An 18,456-nucleotide genomic window follows, 5' to 3' on the forward strand; every position below is an offset into this window, starting at 1 on the left:
CAGCCCAGAGCATTGACTCCTGGGTAAGCACTCGCACAGGGCAGCCAGAAGTGCCCTTTCCACTGCAAGGGCAGCCTGTGGACTGGGAATACCACCAGGTATACGCATGGACATCTACCTATAGAGGTCTATGGCCAGGCAGATTGCTGGAGCGGGGAGACATCTCACAGGTCAAAGAAGCCCTCTTCTCACAGCCTGGTTTCAAGGCACAGAAGGAAAATCACTCTCCTGTGAGCCCTGTCTGAGCACCTTGTCCAACCTCTGGGCAGTCGGCACAGAGATGCCTGTTCTCTGCCTGGCTCTGGAGCAAGCGTCAGATCATGCAGGAGGGATCAGCTGTGCTCGTAGAAAGCTCAGCAGGAGCTTCCCCTTCAGAGTAGACACCTCTGGCATCTCACCTAGCACGTACGAGGGAACTTTTCTCACCCAATTAGACCTCATGCCCGGAGTATACAGCCTTTGTCCAAACACTTAGAGAAAGAAATCTGAAAGAGAAGCTCTTTCAGTCACTGAAATGAAGGTTTTGGAAAATAAATAGTGATAGGTACACTTTCTGAATCTCCCATATTTAGTGTGCATAGAACTTATTTCACGAGTAGTGTACTCTTTCTGAAAACCAGGTTAGGATCCTGTGGCTTGTGTTATGCAGAGAAGAGGAAGAACACTGAAATAAGTTGCTTTATATACATCTTCTGCATGTGATCTTTTAGGTAACCTAAAACTCATCAGCTGGGCTGTCCAGCACCTGAAGATTACGGTGTCTGGTGCATGTCTCTATTTGACATTTGTGTTCTTTCTGCTTTGGTTTCAGATTCGTGTGTTTGCTTTCTCCTCTTAAGACTTGCTACTTTGATTTCTTTGATATTTGTGTTTCACTGCAGACTCCCTCCAGCACATAACGCCTCTCAAGAACTCCACCTCTACTCCGTTCGTGTTTATCCTCACAGGCATCTCTGGGCTGGAAACGGTCAGCGTCTGGCTCTCTCTTTCCTCCACTTTCATTTACGTGGTGTCACTTCTGGGGAACTGCACAATCCTGTATGTCACCAGGACGGATCCAAGCCTCCACAAGCCCATGTACCAATTTCTCTCCATGCTGGCCACCACGGATTTGGGTTTGTCTCTGTCTACAATGCCAACCGTGATGAGCATTTGCTGGTTTAATGCCAGAGAGATTAGTTTCAGGGCGTGTTTTGCTCAATGTCTTTTCATTCATGTATTCTCGTTCTTGGAGTCCTCAGTGCTTCTGGCCATGGCCTTCGATCGCTATGTGGCCATCTGCTACCCGCTGAGATACTCCTCCATCCTCACTGGCACCAGGATAGCCAAGATTGGGCTGGCTGCCCTGTGCAGATGTGTCTTACCAGTTATCCCCCCACTTGTGGTATTAAGAACATTACCATTCTGTCAATCCCATGTGCTCTCCCACTCCTACTGCCTGCATCAAGATGTGATCAAGCTGGCATGTGCAGACATCCAATTCAGTTACTTCTATGGCCTTGCTTTAGCCCTTCTCATCCCGACATTAGACCCTGTGCTCATCTTTGTGTCATATATACTGATTGCTAAGGCAGTCATGAGCATTGCCTCCCCAAGTGAGCGTCTCAAGGTTTTAAACAACTGCTTGTCCCACATCCTGGCAGTCCTGGTACTGTACATCCCCATGGTTGGCGTGTCCATGGTTCACCGTTTTGGCAAACATGCTTCCCCTCTCGTTCACGTCCTCATGGCCAACATCTACCTGCTGGTCCCCCCCGTGCTGAACCCCATCATCTACAGCGTTAAAACTAAACAGATCCGCAGGGGTGTCCTCAGGATCCTCACACCAAGGCAACTCTGCATGGTGAAAGGATTGTGAGAGACCTGCAGGGACAGGTCACAGCTGTGGGAAGAGACCTGGTGTGAAGTGGTGGTGTGCCATGGGCCAAGTAAACTTCTTCAATGCACACATCTTCCCACTGTATACCCCCGGGTGAAAATGCTCCTGTTTCCTATCCTAGTGACACCCTGTGACACATTAAGGGCTCTGCTGGATGACTGCAAGTCTCGGGATAGCTGGCTAATGGCTGTTTGAATGCCCACAAAGGCCAGACAGTGATCAGAGGAGCAAGGACAAGGTGGGGAAACCAAACAACCTAATCTCTCGGAGTCAATTACTCCTAAGGCCATCAGAGGTGAATAAGTAAGCCATTGCCCCTGCTTTGAAACCCACTAGAGCAATTCATCAGAAGAAACTCTTTCCTGAATGCTGCACAAATTCTGGTGGTCTATTGAATAGAAATGGCTGTAGGATTTTTTGAGGAACACGAGTGGAGAGGGAATTTGGGGATTAAACAAGAGAATTCTTGGCTTGCACAGGATTTATCAGGGGATGTTTAGGTGAAGGGCCAAGGGCAGGGAAAAGGAATTATTGAGGTGGACTGGGGAGCAGCGAGCACAGGAAAATGCAGAGCTGTGATAGCAAAGCCTGGTCAGTGCGCTGGTCTGGCCAAGTTCTGCACCTGATCACCATTTGGTCCGTCCCCCCCTTCTTAATAAACTGTTGGAAAATGTAGCAAGCCTCACTATCTTCTGTGCAAGTGGGCACCCAGCTGTGTCTGTGGGGTGAGTGGATGAGTGCGTGCGAGAGATCCACTAGCGAAATTCCAGCCAAACAGGTCAACGAGGAGGATGAAAAGTCTCGGGGCCAAGCAATGGGAGGGACCGTAAGTCTGGGGCTGAACCAGAGTGATGGCGGGTCTAGGTGCTGGGCGTGGAGAGACCAAAGGCCTGGGGACCCGCTACCAGAGAGGCCCATGAGGGTTTCCCTGAGCTGCAATCCTTAGGAGCAGGATGGAGCAATTTGTGCTGTCTACGCTGAAGGCACCCCTCAGCCCACCACATGGGGCAAATCCTTAACACAGGCACTAAACAGCCCCTGAAAATCCCAGCCTGTGAACGCAGCAAATGGAGGGGCACCAACTGGTCAGCAGGGCTGCTCAGCAGTGGACCCTAGTATTTGAAAAAAGCTCAAGAAAGAGAAGCTTGGTCAAGCTAGTGACGATTTGTATAAAAAGCATAGAAAGCAAAAACAGAAAGGAAGGGGAATTCAAAAAGTAATTTGCATTTAGTTAGACACACAGATCAGTGTAAGAGTTGCTTTGTTATTGCAACGCAAGGGAAGCACATGGAGTGAGGAATTATATGAATTTCAACGAGACTTCTTATTTTTGAAATTATACAGTTTTTTCCCTAAAATAGTCTAACCGGCAGCCAAGTAAGAACCTAGGCTAAAACAGGAAAGAAAGTTAGAGATGACATAAAGAAAACAGAGGGCTTTAAATTTTAAGGACGGGGTGACATTAAGCCTAGAGAGCTTAGACAGCTGACAGAGCAGTCCAGAGGCTGCTGGCAGTTGTCTCTGAGCGTGGGTGGAAAGAGATGCGAATGCAAAGGTGACTGGAGGAAGGTAACCGTAGGGCCTAACTCCATCAGGGTGGGAAGGAAAGAGAAATGGGTGCCTCTGCAGTACAAGGTAAGAAGGGAGGTGGCTGCTCTGTCTCTGCATCCCGCAGCGCAGCGGAGGGGTGCAGGGTAGGATGCCCCGCGGGAACGCAGGCTGCCCGGCTTCCCGGGACATTTACAGCAATTTTCACATTGCTGGGGATTTCCTGCTGCTGTTTTACCATCCTTTAGCCCTGAGCCAACCTTTTTCTGACATCCCCGCTCCACTGGCATTTCCATGCATACGTTGACATTTTCAAAGAAGTCCACGTGCCTGACAGCACGCCTTCCCCACTGGCTCATCCTGACATCTAATTGCAGGTTCGTTGGCTCCTTCAGTGGCATTTTTTGTCTGTCCACTCTGAGCTCACTGATACAAATGCTGATCAATGCCCCTCCGTTTGCTGAGTTCACAGGCTGGGATTTTCCGTAGCTGTTTAGCACCTGCGTTAAGGATTTGCCCAATGTAGTGGTCTGAAGGTGCCTTCACCAGCACGGACGGCTGGGGGTTAGGGTTAGGGTTAGGGTTAGGGTGGGAAAGGGTAAAGAAGAAACAGGGAATTAGAAACAGTCAGATTAACTTTAATTTCCTGAAAAACACTGAAACAGACAAACCAAGTATTTATGAAGCATACGTGACATATCAAGGAAATAATCAGCGCTGACCATGAGTTTCTTAGGAACAAACTGTGACAAAGCAATCTAATTTCTTCTTTAGGCAGGGCAGCATGCATTACTGACAGGGAAGAAACAGAAAATTAAATCTGCTTTGACTTTAATTATACTTCTGACACATTTCACATCAGTATTCAGAAACAAGAAAGGGGAAACTGATCTAAAAGAAACTACTATACAGTGAAGGCAAAACTCACTGAAAAACCATTTTTCAAAGAAAAGTTATTAATTATTCATTATCAAAGAGGAAAGATGAAGTGAACAGGGATTTGAGGAGAGCTATCTTATTTGTGCAATTATTCCACATTTTTAATAAGCTTGTGAGGAAATAGCAGTTTGGGGGGGGGGGGTGTCCTGAATGTAGCTAGAGTCATGGCATTTGGGGTATGCAGACTTGATCTTGCTTGCAAGAGGCAGTCTCGCCCTTCATGTTCTCTCTTCTTTGGGTCCTGTGAGTCCTGCCCACCGAACAGCACCAAAACAAATATCACTCCTGGGATACCTGAGGTCCTGGGTGACTTTGAGTAGAAATGTTGCTGTGAGACCTCCCCGGAGCCTGGATACACGCAGAGGGTCCCAGCAGAGGGACATCCGTGCACGGATGGGGTTTTCTTCTCTGAAACCATGAGGCACAAATGACAAAGCAGAGAATAGCTACATGTGATCAGGGGGTGTTATTTGCATCAATGCAAATAAGAAAGCTCTTCTGCAAGCTTGTCTCCCAACTACATCCATTGGGCTAATGAAAAAATTATCCCTCTTATGAAACAAAAAGCTGGGTCAACAAACTAACATCTGATAAAAATGCATTTTTAACAAAATGCATCATTAACAATTGTTGTTTCCTGGAGGTAAAATGGAACCAGTATTAAGAGCTACTAGGTTTTCAAAAAATTTATACGTGACCATTTTCTAATATTGAATACATTGTTCCCAACGGCAAAACTGTGTCCTTCTGATGAATGAAGAAATAATTACTGATGTGGAAGCTACCCTTTTCTAATGGGTGATTAACCTGGATCAGATGACTGTCTATGTCAGGGTCACTGCAGAGGTCAGCAACAAATGTCTTTGGGGCCTCATAAGGGTTTATTTCCCTGAAGCTGGGCTAATTATGAGACAAAAAGGATAATAAAATCCCACATCATGCTGACCATTTGGACACTGGTCACTGATCCACTATTCAGCTGGGATATACCAACACTCCTTGAAAGATAGGCAAAAAATAGCAGTTAAGCATTGAATTTGAAACTTCTGCATTAAACAGAGTTCTTCAGAAAAATCACCCCACTATCTTAGACAGTCTCACTATTTAATTTTTCTTCTATTTTCTCAGCAGATTTAATTTTTCTTCTATTTTCTCAGCAGATTGGGCTGCTTCACTACTGCCTGTCACTGCCAGAGATAAGGCCCAGCAGGGAAAATTCTCCCTTTTTTTGTCAACTAATGCTAGCAGTTTCTAGTCTGACTGTCACAGCAAATTATGCAAGCTCTCAGATTATTGAATACAACCCAAATCTCAGGATCTTATATGCAAAAAACTGGGATTTGCTGCTCCAGGAGGAGCAGTTCTGTGACTGCCAGTTTCAGCTGAGGTCACAGAACTGTCTTGAAGGGTAAAATGCATGAATTCCAACCCGTGAAAAGTGCAGGTCTTGATTTCCAAAATGGGAATGTGGTTAAAAAGGAAGCTTTGGGACAATGCAACAGTGCCATTTTTGAGGCTGTTCCCTTGTGCCAGGTGCCATCCTGAAGGTTTCCCTCATCACAGATGCTGAGAGTCCATCTCAGTGGTGCTTCACCTCCCAGTTCCTGCCTTTCAGAGTGGCTCTTCCACCAAATTACGCTGAAGACTTAGCTAGTGGCAACTGAGTGCACCTTGGGAAGACTGTAAAAGTCACCAGTTTGAATAAATTGGTTGAAAAGAGGAACAAATACAATCCAGGTGGACAGAATCATTGATGTCCATCGAACACTACAGTTGAGATGAAACAGCCAGCTTGCAAGCCCTCTGCATTGCAGGTTGGCAGGTTCTGCACTCTTGTTTTCCTGGCAATAAACTATACTAGGAATAACAATCAGAAAACGGAAAACAAGATTTGGGGCAAAACTCACTTGTTCAGGGCCAGATACACTAGGATTCACTTCAGCTAACTTAAGCCTCTGAAAGATGGCCATCGAGTTGGCCCAGACACTCCGCTGGAGTCTCTCCCTGGGACATGAAGTCGCCTTTCTTATCCCCTGGAGAGGGAGAGGCACTATCGGGAGCTTCTTTACCTGGCCTGCGCTAGACGTATCGTGGGAAATCACTCACAAAAGGACCGTCTGAAGGACCCTACACCTTGCGTCTCTGCGAGGGGAATCACAAAGCTGCTCAGTGTGCGCTCTCAGCCCCCACCACGCTAGTGCAGGAGCTTTTCTGCTCTGTAGGCCTGGGCAAGAAGTCTGCACAAGCAGGGACATACCAGCTGCCCTGCAGTGAGGAGACATCAGTGATTCTGCTTGTTGTATCCCAGAGGTCTCACAAGTGACAAGCCAAGGGCCAGGGGCGTGCTCCCACCAGCCAAGTCACCATTCTGGTGTCGCGTATCAGGTTAGGAGGGAAGGCTCGTGTCCTCTCTGTCCACCATCCTTCAGCAACCTTCCACCTTCTTGCAAAATACTGTTCTCCCCCTGTGCAGCTGCTCCCAGTCTTTGTTCTGGGAAACGTCTCCTGGCTCTTGATTTGTTCCTGCTAGAGTGATGTCCTCAGCAGGCTTTGGCAACGGAGCCAGAGCCCACCTTCTCACCAGACAGACGATGAGATCTGGGTAGCAGTGGGTCAATGCCACCCCTGCAGCGTGCAGACCCTGGACTGCAGCACGGCCTCGCTGGTAGGACCACCTTCCCCCTTCCCAGCTGGCTGATAGTGGCTGATGTCCCCCAGATGTTTGGCTAGCAACTGCTCCATGAGAACAGGCTCAAGGCACCCCTGCTGCCCTGCAGGAAGGTAAGGCAGGAGTTTCAACATCCACCCACCGCAAGGACCTGAAAGGTGACCTTGCTAACAGCGCTTCGTGGCTGTCTCCTGCTCTGCGTGTGCACAGCACCCAGCACCTGGGCCGGGGATGAACCGCTGCTGAACTTTGAGAGATGATAACAACAAGGCCAGTAAAAGGAACAAAATAGGTAGCTGTGGGACCTTAGTCAGAGCTCCTGAGAGGACCCCATGGTATGAACCCCTTCAGTCAGTTAGGGCCAAGGACACAGCATAGACAACAATGTTGTTTTAGGGTACGTGTGACAGAGGATGACAACAAGTTGTAAGGAAAACTCTTTATTTCCCACCTTCTCCAGGCCAAAATTTTCTGGTCTTGTCACACAGCAGCAGTCAGTCACTTCAAGGGGTTTCACCCACCTCCCACTGTCCCCTCCCCTCTGCTCTGTGTTCAGGCACCCAGCAACAGAGGACAAGAGCAACGAAGAGCAGCAACCCCAGGCAGGGGAGGTAGGTTATACTTCACATTTCCCTCCACTCCACTCCCTCACCTCCAAAACCCTCATCCTGGGAATGTCTCACAGCTGCAGCTTCTCAGAAGGTGGACCTGCATCCTATGCATTCTGCTCCAGGGACAGGAGCTGCTGCCCAGCCACATAGCACCCTTCTCTGCACATCCATGCCTACCTGTGCACTCAGTGGTGGAGCTCCCACTGGAAGCAGTGCACATCCAGCCAACATGGTCAGCAGAGCCTGGAGAGCAGCTCAGCTCAGCTGAAATTCCCTGCCCTGGGGAGCTGACTTGCTGTCCAGGCACTAATGCCTGTGGGCATCTCCACAATGCCTCCACCAACCACAGCTTGGACACTGAGGGTACTTGTCAGGCTTGACAGGCAGGTTTCTATAATCCAGTGGTGAATCTTCTACCTGGCACTGGACATGGCCAGCCACAGAGACCTCAAGCAGTCTCAGCATCTTCTCCAGCATCCAGCTGGTCTCAGCCTCCTGTTGTGAATCTGATGTCCGAGGCAGCTTGGGGAAGATCTGCACTGCTGTTCATGGGGTACATGGCCACTTTCTGACCTTGATGTGAGCACACGTGAGCTCGCTCTTCCGTGCTGTGCCTCAGATGCCGTACAACTGTGTTAGCATGATGCCCAGCCAGAGGCAACGTGGCCTGTGAGGAGACAGGTCTGCAGGTTTGTCTACGGCACAGGCGCTGCTGCCACTGTAGCTTAACTGCTTGGCTGAACAACGTTTAAGCTAACATTTGACATTTTGTGACAGCACAGAGTTCACTGTGGGCAAAAAAAACGCCTCCTGAGAAGCTGTGAACATGAAGGTAGTCAGTTCCCACCAAGCTGTGTTATGTCAAGACTAGACACGTAGTGGTACCCAGGCTGTCTGACTTTTTCCCAAATCAGAAACATCTCTGCTGTACAGAAGTTGGTCTCAAGCAGAAAGAGATGAACCAAAGATGAGGGGGTTTCAGGGGAACAGGGAAACCTATTTTTTCATCTAGCTGGAGTCACAAGGCTCACGCATTCCTCTGCTCAAGGGACAGGATGTTTTTCATGCAGTGCATCACAAAGACACACTAAACCCTGCATTTCTCTCATTCACATCATTATGGCTCCCATACCACAGCAGCCACATTAATTCCAGTCTGCATTTATACCCACGCTGCAGAGATCAGAAGAGCAGCACTCTGCCTTCCCTTCACTGCTCAGAACCAGCTACTCTGGGGAGAGGTTTCTCTGGCTGTATTTGCTTCCTGCCCAGCACATTTCCAGCACAATAAGAAAGACCCAGTGTATAGATCAGGAACATAAACAGGTGGGCATATTTTACAGTGGTAACGTTTAACCATTGAATGAAGTTAGTGGAAACATGAGGAAAATGCTGTATTCTGCAACCCCTGAGCTTTTAAGAACTTGACTGAATGACTTTTTGGAAGATGCTTTGGAGAAAAACAAGCTACTGGGCTTCAATACACTGCAAATTAATTGTCAGTGAGAGTGTGGAGAAGAAAACGTGCATGGGCTGGTGGCAGCCATGCTCCAACAGGATGGCTAGGAGCATGGCCGCATTGCCAGCCAGAACCACAGCGAAGGTGGAGCGGAGGGGATGGAGATCCAGAAGTGGGCATCTTCCAGTGCCAGTTACAAAAAACACTCCTGCTGTGGAGCTGGTGCTCATGTTTGTACTAGTCCGAGCCAACATTGTGTGCTTATTTTGTCCTACATGTATTCAGGAGCTCTTTTTTCCTGCAGCATGCAAAGCAAAGAAGCATGTAATTATTTCTCTGATGTAGAGATTCTTGTCTTTGCAATGCATTTAGTAGCAATCTCTATTTCACCCAGGTTATACGTATGACAATTGAAAACAAATTTCTGTTTAATCTTTTGTATTTCTGTATAAATCTTGGCATTCCATCCACCCACTTACCCACCCACGCACTGTCCTTTCTCAGTTTTAGTCATACCTAATACCATTACATTCAATTCATTACACCAGAGCTTTTGTATTTCTGTCCTTGCACTTGTGGCATACTTTGTGCACGTGTGTGTATATATATACCTGCTTGTATATATAATTTAATAGATTTCAACAGTAGTGTATTATCTTGTAAAGAGTCATTTGGACATTGTGTCTGAATAGCCTGTTTGGATTTTAGAATGATGGAAAATCTCTGTGGTTTTCCTTACGCAGGTTGCCAGCTGTCTGCATTTTCATTTAAGTGCAGCAAAAAGCACAGGGCATACAGGGTCTTTGTATATGTACATATATTATCCTTTCTAATCCACCAGGTGTGAATGACAGCTTCAGTCCCTTCCATGAACAGTGAAGCAAACAGTGCTGAGTGTCCTACCTCTTTTGTGTAGGAAACTGCTATTGTACACTGCGTACAATCATATTGTACACTATGTACAACCAAACTGTACACTATTGTACAACTGCTATTATCTCTGTTCCCCCTAAGAGGCCAACTAATCGAGTCGGATTGTGCATCTTCTTGTTGCTCATGGAGCCCAGTCCTCCTTTTAAATGAAAATAAGGACAATACACACCAAAAGCTGAGTGGGTTGCAGCTAGAAAACGAGAGGATAATTGAAGGGAAAAGAGCTGCAAAGGTGGTTTCTGTAAGTGCTCTTCCCAGTGCTGGCCCTCTCTCTTGGCCTTTGCTTTCCAGGAAATGTGGCCTGCTTCACAGCCTTAGCTGAACTGAGCTCTGACAAATCTGTACCAAAAACACCTGTTTTAGCTAAGTTTTTCTTTCTGTCTTGGCTTTCTACTCCACCACCTCTCACCAAGATTTTCTTTGTCTTGGAGGATGCTCTGTAATTGGGCTGTATTCCTACCAGAGGGAAAAAAAGGAGAAACTGGTGGGAGAGAAAGTAAATGAGAGGAAAAGAAGAGGAAAATCAGTGGAAATGGTTAGAATAAATCACCAAGTTTCAAATCCCTGATGGTGATGAATATTTAGCTAGAGTTGATGCACATACAGAACTCACCAAAAAATTATTCCATTTCCCACCCATCCCCAAAGTATTTTATTTGAAATGGAGATATTTTGCAGAAACACATTGATTTTAAAGAAGGGTGTTTCCACAACATATTCGGCAGTTATTATGAAATTTCAGTCAATAAAGAATAAGATTCACCTGAGACTAACACAGGGGACAGGGTACTCCTTTGGGGAATATGCTGGCGTTTTTCACATCCTTGCACTGCTTGGTTTTCAGTGTGAATGAGTATATGACCTCCCATTCTGCAGATGGATAACTGTTTTTAGGACTGCTCTGTATCCTGGTGCCCTTCAGTCGTGTTTCGTATGTTAAACTTTCAAAAGGCATTATTCACACTCTGTGTTAGAATAAAGCTGAATTTCAACATATTTTTTTCATCTCTCCACTTTTTTTTCCATTTTGCAGAATGAGCTTGTTATCTAAATTCTACATCCTTAGGGATGCAACCATATCCATTTTCTCAGGGAGTGAAAGGGCCAAAAGCCAGAGGAGACACAGCAGAATTGCGTGACATTCCCCAAAGGACAGGAAGCTGGCTCTGTGCAAAATCACTTTGCTCCTATCTGGAAACGGTGTATTTAACGAGGCTATTCTAACTCCTCCTGCAAATTTTGATGTAATGAGTATCCAGGGCGTTCTTGTAGAAAACAGCTGTCAACCCACCAACAACAATTCCTATTTCATACTGCAAAGAAAAAGCATAATCCCTGCTCCGTGCTCCAGACAGCCTGCACTGAAACGCCTTGTCCTGGGAGTGCCCGGGACTGCCAGTCCTGCGGGGTGAAGACAGAGCGCGGTAGCAATGGTCCACGCACTGAAGCTCCTGTCTGGGGGAAGGTGGGTTCACACCCCGCTCTGCTCAGTGTCTCCTGCTTTCTGGCTCCTGGCACCTCCCCAGCTTCTAAGTTGCCTTTTAGCCTCATTCTGCAGAATTCAAGGTGGCTACGTCTCTGCTGCTAAATTAAACAAGCCTGGGCCTGCTCCTGTCACCAGAGCCAGCTGGCACAGGTTGCCCATGTCCACATGTCCTTTCTCCTCCAAACCAGGGATGGTAACCCCAAGGCATGCCTGGGAGCTGCTTGGATTGGACTGGCATGGGCCAAAAGTGTGCCAGGGACCATGCTAACAATTTAGCAGCATAGAAGTTGTGTTCCCATGCTGGGAAACGTTCCCTGGCACTGTTATTAGCATAAGCACAGCCAGCGCTTGCATGCAGCAGATGTGATTTAGCTGGCAGAGCATGCAGCTCTCAGCTTTCCCCTCCGCTGCTGCCCCCTGAGCTCTGCTGTCCTCCCCCACTGACCACATCTCAATCCATAGATTATTCCAATATGAGCTACAGAGGGGAGGACCCATATGTCAACCTTACAGCAACTCAGGCCTTGTAAGATAACACAGGCAAAAGCTTGTAACAGATATCAATGGGTTACAAAACCATTTGGACCAGCAAATCCCTATCTACTGGTGTAACTACTGCTGTGCAATCAGTCCTTTGCTTTGAATGTCATGTTCCACGGCACCAGGAACTGGGACCTTAATCCATGTGAAGTATATTTACTCTTCACTGAGTAAATAGTCAGCGATAAATGAAATATCATTTATTTCTGGATTACCCCTCTTCCCTGGAAAAACTTGCTGATGCAATATATGAATCTATCACATAGTACCAATAGTGATGAAAACACTTAATTTTGGCTATAGTGTATTTGAATGTTGTGTTACAGGCTATCATATACATGCCCTGTGATATGTCTCAGGATGCATGTACTGTTTTCTGCAGACTAGGCCATCAACTGATATTTCTCAGACCTCAGGCCTATTGCATTAGTGTTGTCTAGTATATTTGCAGGTCATCTGGAAAAGGGATAAATAGTGAAGAAATGACAAAGTGCCTTGATAATGTCAAGTTTTCCATGATGCTAAAGATGAGGAACCCCTGTGAAGAACTGTAGGAACAGCTTAGAAGAGTCCAGTGGGACAAGAAAAAGACAGATGTAATTTCATGTTGATAAATGTTAATGGGAAAAATCAGTCCTGTCTTCACGTATAGTACGACAGATTCCTGCACTGGAATTGATACTGCCCAAGAACATCAATTCAGTGTCTGATATGAGTCACAAAAACCGAAACAGCTGTTGAGAATTAGCAGCAGAGGAGCAGAGGACAAAGTGGAGAACAGGATTACTCCACTGTGCCAGCCCATTTGTGCCAGCTTGCTTGGGGCTATATGCAGTCTCTCGTCTCAAAAAGTCCATAGCGGAGCTGTTAAGGGGGTTAGAGGGGCAGCATCCGCAGTGTTCGATGGTCCTGTTGTTGCAGACACACCGTCTGCTGTCACCCGGGTTCTGGTTCCACTTGCTGGCACTCGATTCACTCCAGTTGCTGGCACGTAGACCTTGCAGTGCTCACACCTGGGGCAGAGGGCAAAATCATACAGAAAGACAGTTAAGAGAGGATTTAATAAGAAGATAGGACAGGCTGCGGTGGTTTGGCACAGGCTTGGTCAGTGAAGTGTGCTGACCGGCAGCTGCTTTCAAGTGACAGCACCTTTCATCCCTCCTCCTCTCTGCTTCCCCACCCGCTCCTCCCCGACCCCCTCTTCTCCCCACCTTTGACCCTTCCACTAATCAGCCCTTAATAAGTTTTGCATAGTCCCGCAGGCCCCCCCAAATACCCATAATACTCACCTTAACCTTGTTTCCCCCTTCTTATCCATTACAAAGTCCAGGATGACCCTCTTCAAAGCTATGCTTGCTTAATGGCCCATCAAATAGTGGCTGACAAGTTTTAGTCTTCGTTATTGTCTCCATCATTGCTTATCTATCAGGTTTTCGTCTCCATCGTTTTGTTTATCACTCTCTCTGTTACCGTTCCCTTTGAACTGAGAAGGTCCTCGCTCTGGTAACTTTAATGAAGCAGATGCTCTCTGGTTCCACATACCCTTACAGGAACCAGAAAGGTTTTGGGGAGAGGCAACAAAGATAATCAAAGGCCTAGAATAATTTCCATGCAAGGAAGAATTGAGTGAGTTAGGACTCTTCATCTGGGAGAAAGATGACTGACAGGGTAGGGAAGCTGTCTGTAAAAAGCTGTGACTTTAACAGAACATTTAGGAGTAATTGTTCTCTGTCTCTTTTAATACAAGAACTAAGAAGCATTAAATAAAATAGCAGGTGGCAAATTTAAAACCAATTACAGGAGGTGTTTTTTCACTCAACAAGATTAAGGTTTGGAACATTTTGTCAGAGCAAGTTGCAAAAGCCAAAAGTCTGCAGGGGCTTAACTGAGCAATGAGACAAATCCGCAGGAAAAAAAATCCATTAAGGAATATTCAACACAAAATACTGCTTTTAGTTCAGGAAGTGCCCTAGCCTCAGATCAATAGAAGCTAACAGAGAAATTATTCCCTGGTGCCTGCAGGGTTCTTATTCCTTCCCTGAACACTTGTCTCCTGCCGCTGTCAGCGACACAGCACCGGCCAGACCCTTTAAGCTCCCTCCAACAAGGGCAGAGGTTCCTCACGCACCGTTCGCCTCCCTGGAGAGCAAATAGACCATTCTGCAACCAAAGCAACCTCCCATCCCAGACTGAGGACAGCAAAATAAAAGCAACCTAGAGCTAAGAGGGGTCCAGCCCCATGGAGAACTGCTGAGAGTGTGATGAGAAGGCAAGACAGTGGGTTAGGAGAATCCACCAAGTTTAAAACGTGGGAGTCTTTGCCGCCATCATATCTTCCAGAATCAGGGTGAAACTGCCTCTTAATTGCTGCATTTTCCCACCTTATGGAGGGACATCTGGAAAGCAGAATGATGCAGATGCCCCTTGATTTGAAAATCTGTTTCCATAACCAAAACTTCAGCAAAGAGAGCTTTAACACAGCAGGAAGTAAGGACAAGTGGGATTGCTGGGCCACAGAAGACAAATTCTCTCTAGTCAAGGCCTTTCTTATTTGTCCCATCACTTTCTCCCCAGATGAGCAAGTTAGAGGAAGAACCTTTGTAAAAGAGCTGAAAAGGGCAGGATCCATGTGCAAGCTTTGCAACATCCCTGTGACAGGACCAGTGAGGACCTGGAAGACACTTGCTGATGACACAAGATGCTTGGCCCAGAACACCTCCTCCAGCAGAGCTGGGGTGACCAGGTGCTGGATCAGTGCATGTACGAACATGGGGCAACCGCTGGTCTGGGAGAGGCCAGCTACCATCACAGAAAGGTTCTGTGGGCAAGTGCTTCTTTGGAATGAGCGGTGGACAGAGGGTCCAGAGTGCGTAAGACACAAAATGAGGGAAAAGAGATTAAGGGTGCCTGTGATTACTGCTGCCCACACCATACTACACCTCTGCTTGGCAGCAAACGGGAGACACGTTGCACAACTGTGTGCAGGCACCATCACGCACACAGCTGGCATGCAGGCGATCAGAACAGATATATACATCAGTCTCATTCAGTGACAAGACATGAATGAATTTCGTATGTCATGGACATCCAAGAGCAGGTGGGACTTGTCACTGCTCTGTCAACCCCAGACAGATACACACCAATAGCAGCAGGTCCCAAATCCCTTCTCATGACATCACCCAGCAGACAACAGCAATCGTCTTCTGCACGTCCAGGCAAAGCCAGGGCTCGAGAGACTTATTTAGACCCAACAGTGCCTTGTGTTACAGGAATACAACACAGAGAAGGTTTCTCAGATGCATGTCTATACAGCTCCTTGCACGGCGGGGACTTGATCCCCCAAACTCATGAACATTACTGTGTGTCACAGGCTGCCAGCTCTTTGGCTAGAAGTGAAGGCAGATTTGATGCTGATTTCCTATCATTTTTTTGTCTGTTCCCCTGAGTCCCTTCATGCAAGCTGCCTGTTGGGGTTTCACAGAGACTTTATAAGAAGCTGTGTGTACCATGGGTCTTGCTCAGGCTTTTTCACTGCAGTTGAAACAGAGCCTCTGCAGCAGAATTTGGTAAGTTTCTGAAATGCAGAAGGGCAGGAACAGCACAGTGAGGTTTCACACATGCTCAGATGTCACTTACAGAGCCTGACCTTGATGCTAACAGGTTTAGCTGTATGGCGCTCAAGGGAAAAACAAGGAAAAGGTGTTTAACCCCTTTTTTTGGTTCTAATTAATATCTTAATTTATGTTTCTTTGCTCATTTGTTTATTTTCCCCCCCATTTACAGGAGGGTTAGAAAATATTAGGTCTAGAAAGACTGTTGTGGTGACTTGTTCTGATGTCTTGCATCACGCTTCCAGAAGAATTTCGTATCTGACTTACTCATCAAGCCCATAATATGGCTCTCAGGCAAAATATACACCTCAGGAGAATTTCTATTCCTAGTTTTACAGTTCCAGAAAATGAAGATTTTTGTCAGTGTTCTCTCCTTTTTTTTCAGACTTTGCAGACTAGTAGTGTCTTATTTCAGTCCAATTTCTCTGTACCTTCGGTTTCCCGTCACTGGGTCACGTTGTGCTTGTGGGGTCTGTTGAAAGGCCATCTCTGTTCACAACATGGAGACAGATAGACAATTTTTACATCCATTTGGCTTTTCTTTTGTCCATCAAACAGTCTAAACTAAATAAATCCATCAGAAAGAGACTTTTTCCCCTGAGTACAAGAAAAAAAGTCTCTCCTTTGATACAACTCTGAAAGGTTTGATCTTATATACTGCTCAATGTCAGTGCTCTTGAAGTTCTTGGACCTTCAGTTCGCAGAGATGTCTCATTTGTAGCAGTGACTCTGTTGCTATGCAGCTGTTCAAGGGTTTCCCACTCAGAAGAGATTAAGCAGCAAGCCTTGCCTCTGCAGTGCCCTGTCTGACACACAAGCACCAGCTGCCTGGTCCTGGCTCTTCCCACTGCACAGACAGGGGAGTCCGCATTGCCGTGAGGTTTATTCCTGCAGCTCTCTTTCTCTGAAAGTTCTCCAGTGTTGATACTTCAGGTGAAATCTGCACTACTTTTGTACTTCAAATTTTCACAAATCATTATTCTTTTCTTTTTTATTGGATGAACAATTACAGGTTTTGCCAGATAACCGGTTATATTTACCAGTAACATTCAGAGTACTGTAATTCAGCTACTTAGAAGAAATCTGGATCACAGGCATTTAGAAAGCTTAATTCAGTGTGAGATGCACATATATGATTTAATCATGATTCATGACTCTAAATCAGTAATATTTTTTAAAAAACATTATTTTGGGGAATTATATTGAGGTAGATAATAAATTTCCAAACTCCTGGATGCTTTGGTCTAAGATTGTCCCTCATTACTGGATATTTTAGCCCATAGTCATCAGTGAAGAGGGAAAAAAATATTAATCAGCAGATTAATTAACCACTGCTATGTGTATAGCCTTTGCCTATATATACATATGCATATTTGTGTTTTCTGGTTTGCAAGCAGTATCCTTCTTTTTCCAGGTTTTTCTTCCTATTTTAAATACAGATGCTCCCCAGTCCATCATGTGGTCTTCCAGCAACTCCAACTCCTCCTTTTATTCGTTCTTCCTGACAGGCATCCCGGGGCTGGACGCTGCCCATGTCTGGCTCGCCATCCTTTTCACTTGTGTTTACATGGTGGCACTGGCGGGGAACTGCACAATCCTCTTTGTCATCGGGACCGACCCGAGCCTCCACGAGCCCATGTACTGTTTCCTCTCCATGCTGGCCATCACAGATTTGGGGCTGTCTCTGTCTACAATGCCAACCGTGATGGATGTTTTCTGGGCTAACTACAGGGAAATCAGTTTTGATGCCTGTTTTGCTCAGGGCTACTTTGTTCATTCGTTCTCTTTCATGGAGTCTTCGGTGCTTCTGGCCATGGCCTTCGATCGCTATGTGGCCATCTGCTACCCGCTGAGATACTCCTCCATCCTCACCAGTGCCAGGATAGCCAAGATTGGGCTGGCTGCCCTGTGCAGATGTCTCTTAGGGGTGCTCCCATCCCTCTTCCTGCTGAGAAGGTTGCCCTTCTGCCGGTCCCATGTGCTCTCCCACTCCTACTGCCTGCACCAGGACCTCATCAAGCTGGCATGTGCAGACATAACATTCAATAGTCTGTACAGTTTAGTGGTGGTCATTCTCGTGGTGGTATTGGATCCTGTGCTAATTTTTTTCTCATATATTATGATTTGTAAGACAATCGCGAGCATTGCCTCCCCAAGTGAGCGTCTCAAGGTTTTAAACAACTGCTTGTCCCACATCCTGGCAGTCCTGGTACTGTACATCCCCATGGTTGGCTTGTCCGTGGTTCACCGTTTTGGCAAACATGCTTCCCCTCTCGTTCACATCCTCATGGCCAACATCTACCTGCTGGTCCCCCCCGTGCTGAACCCCATCATCTACAGCATTAAAACTAAACAGATCCGCAGGGGTGTCCTCAGGCTCCTCACACCAAGGAGGATCTTCTTCCCATAGCACCACTGAACATAAAACTGTGTAAAGGTAAATCACTGTCCTTGCTCTTTTATTCTGTGCTTGAACTGTGATTTATCGTATAATTCTCTCTACTCCATAAGGTGTAGAGAACACTTCCCAACACTTCCTAAGGGAATGGTCACTAAATGGCTTTCCTCAGTGGCACACAGTAAATACTCTCAAATCCTGATGCTATTATGGCCATTACACAAAGCCATGCAGATGTGCAGTCACTTTCCTTTAGCAAAGTTCACCCCATCTACCCTTCCTGCCTCCATGTGTCTGATACGCATGTTAGTAGGAAGAGATATTATTATATTATTACTCATCCATGGCAGAGCCTGTTAAGTCAACAGTCTTGTGTTGTCATGT

The 18,456-nt window shown here is 46.5% G+C and overlaps 2 protein-coding genes across 2 annotated transcripts; both read left to right on the forward strand.

Moving 5' to 3' along the window:
• The first annotated feature begins 1,252 nt into the window (after positions 1 to 1,252).
• On the forward strand, positions 1,253 to 1,858 carry LOC112993739 (olfactory receptor 51Q1-like). Its single transcript, XM_026117618.2, has one exon. It carries the CDS (start codon positions 1,253 to 1,255, stop codon positions 1,856 to 1,858), a length of 606 nt encoding a protein of 201 aa, XP_025973403.2.
• A 15,272-nt stretch (positions 1,859 to 17,130) lies between these two features.
• On the forward strand, positions 17,131 to 18,084 carry LOC112993746 (olfactory receptor 51Q1-like). The gene has a single exon (XM_026117627.2). It carries the CDS (start codon positions 17,131 to 17,133, stop codon positions 18,082 to 18,084), a length of 954 nt encoding a protein of 317 aa, XP_025973412.2.
• The last annotated feature ends 372 nt before the right edge of the window (positions 18,085 to 18,456 follow it).

Source organism: Dromaius novaehollandiae, chromosome 1, assembly GCF_036370855.1.
Source record: "Dromaius novaehollandiae isolate bDroNov1 chromosome 1, bDroNov1.hap1, whole genome shotgun sequence".
Taxonomy (NCBI): Eukaryota; Metazoa; Chordata; class Aves; order Casuariiformes; family Dromaiidae; genus Dromaius; species Dromaius novaehollandiae.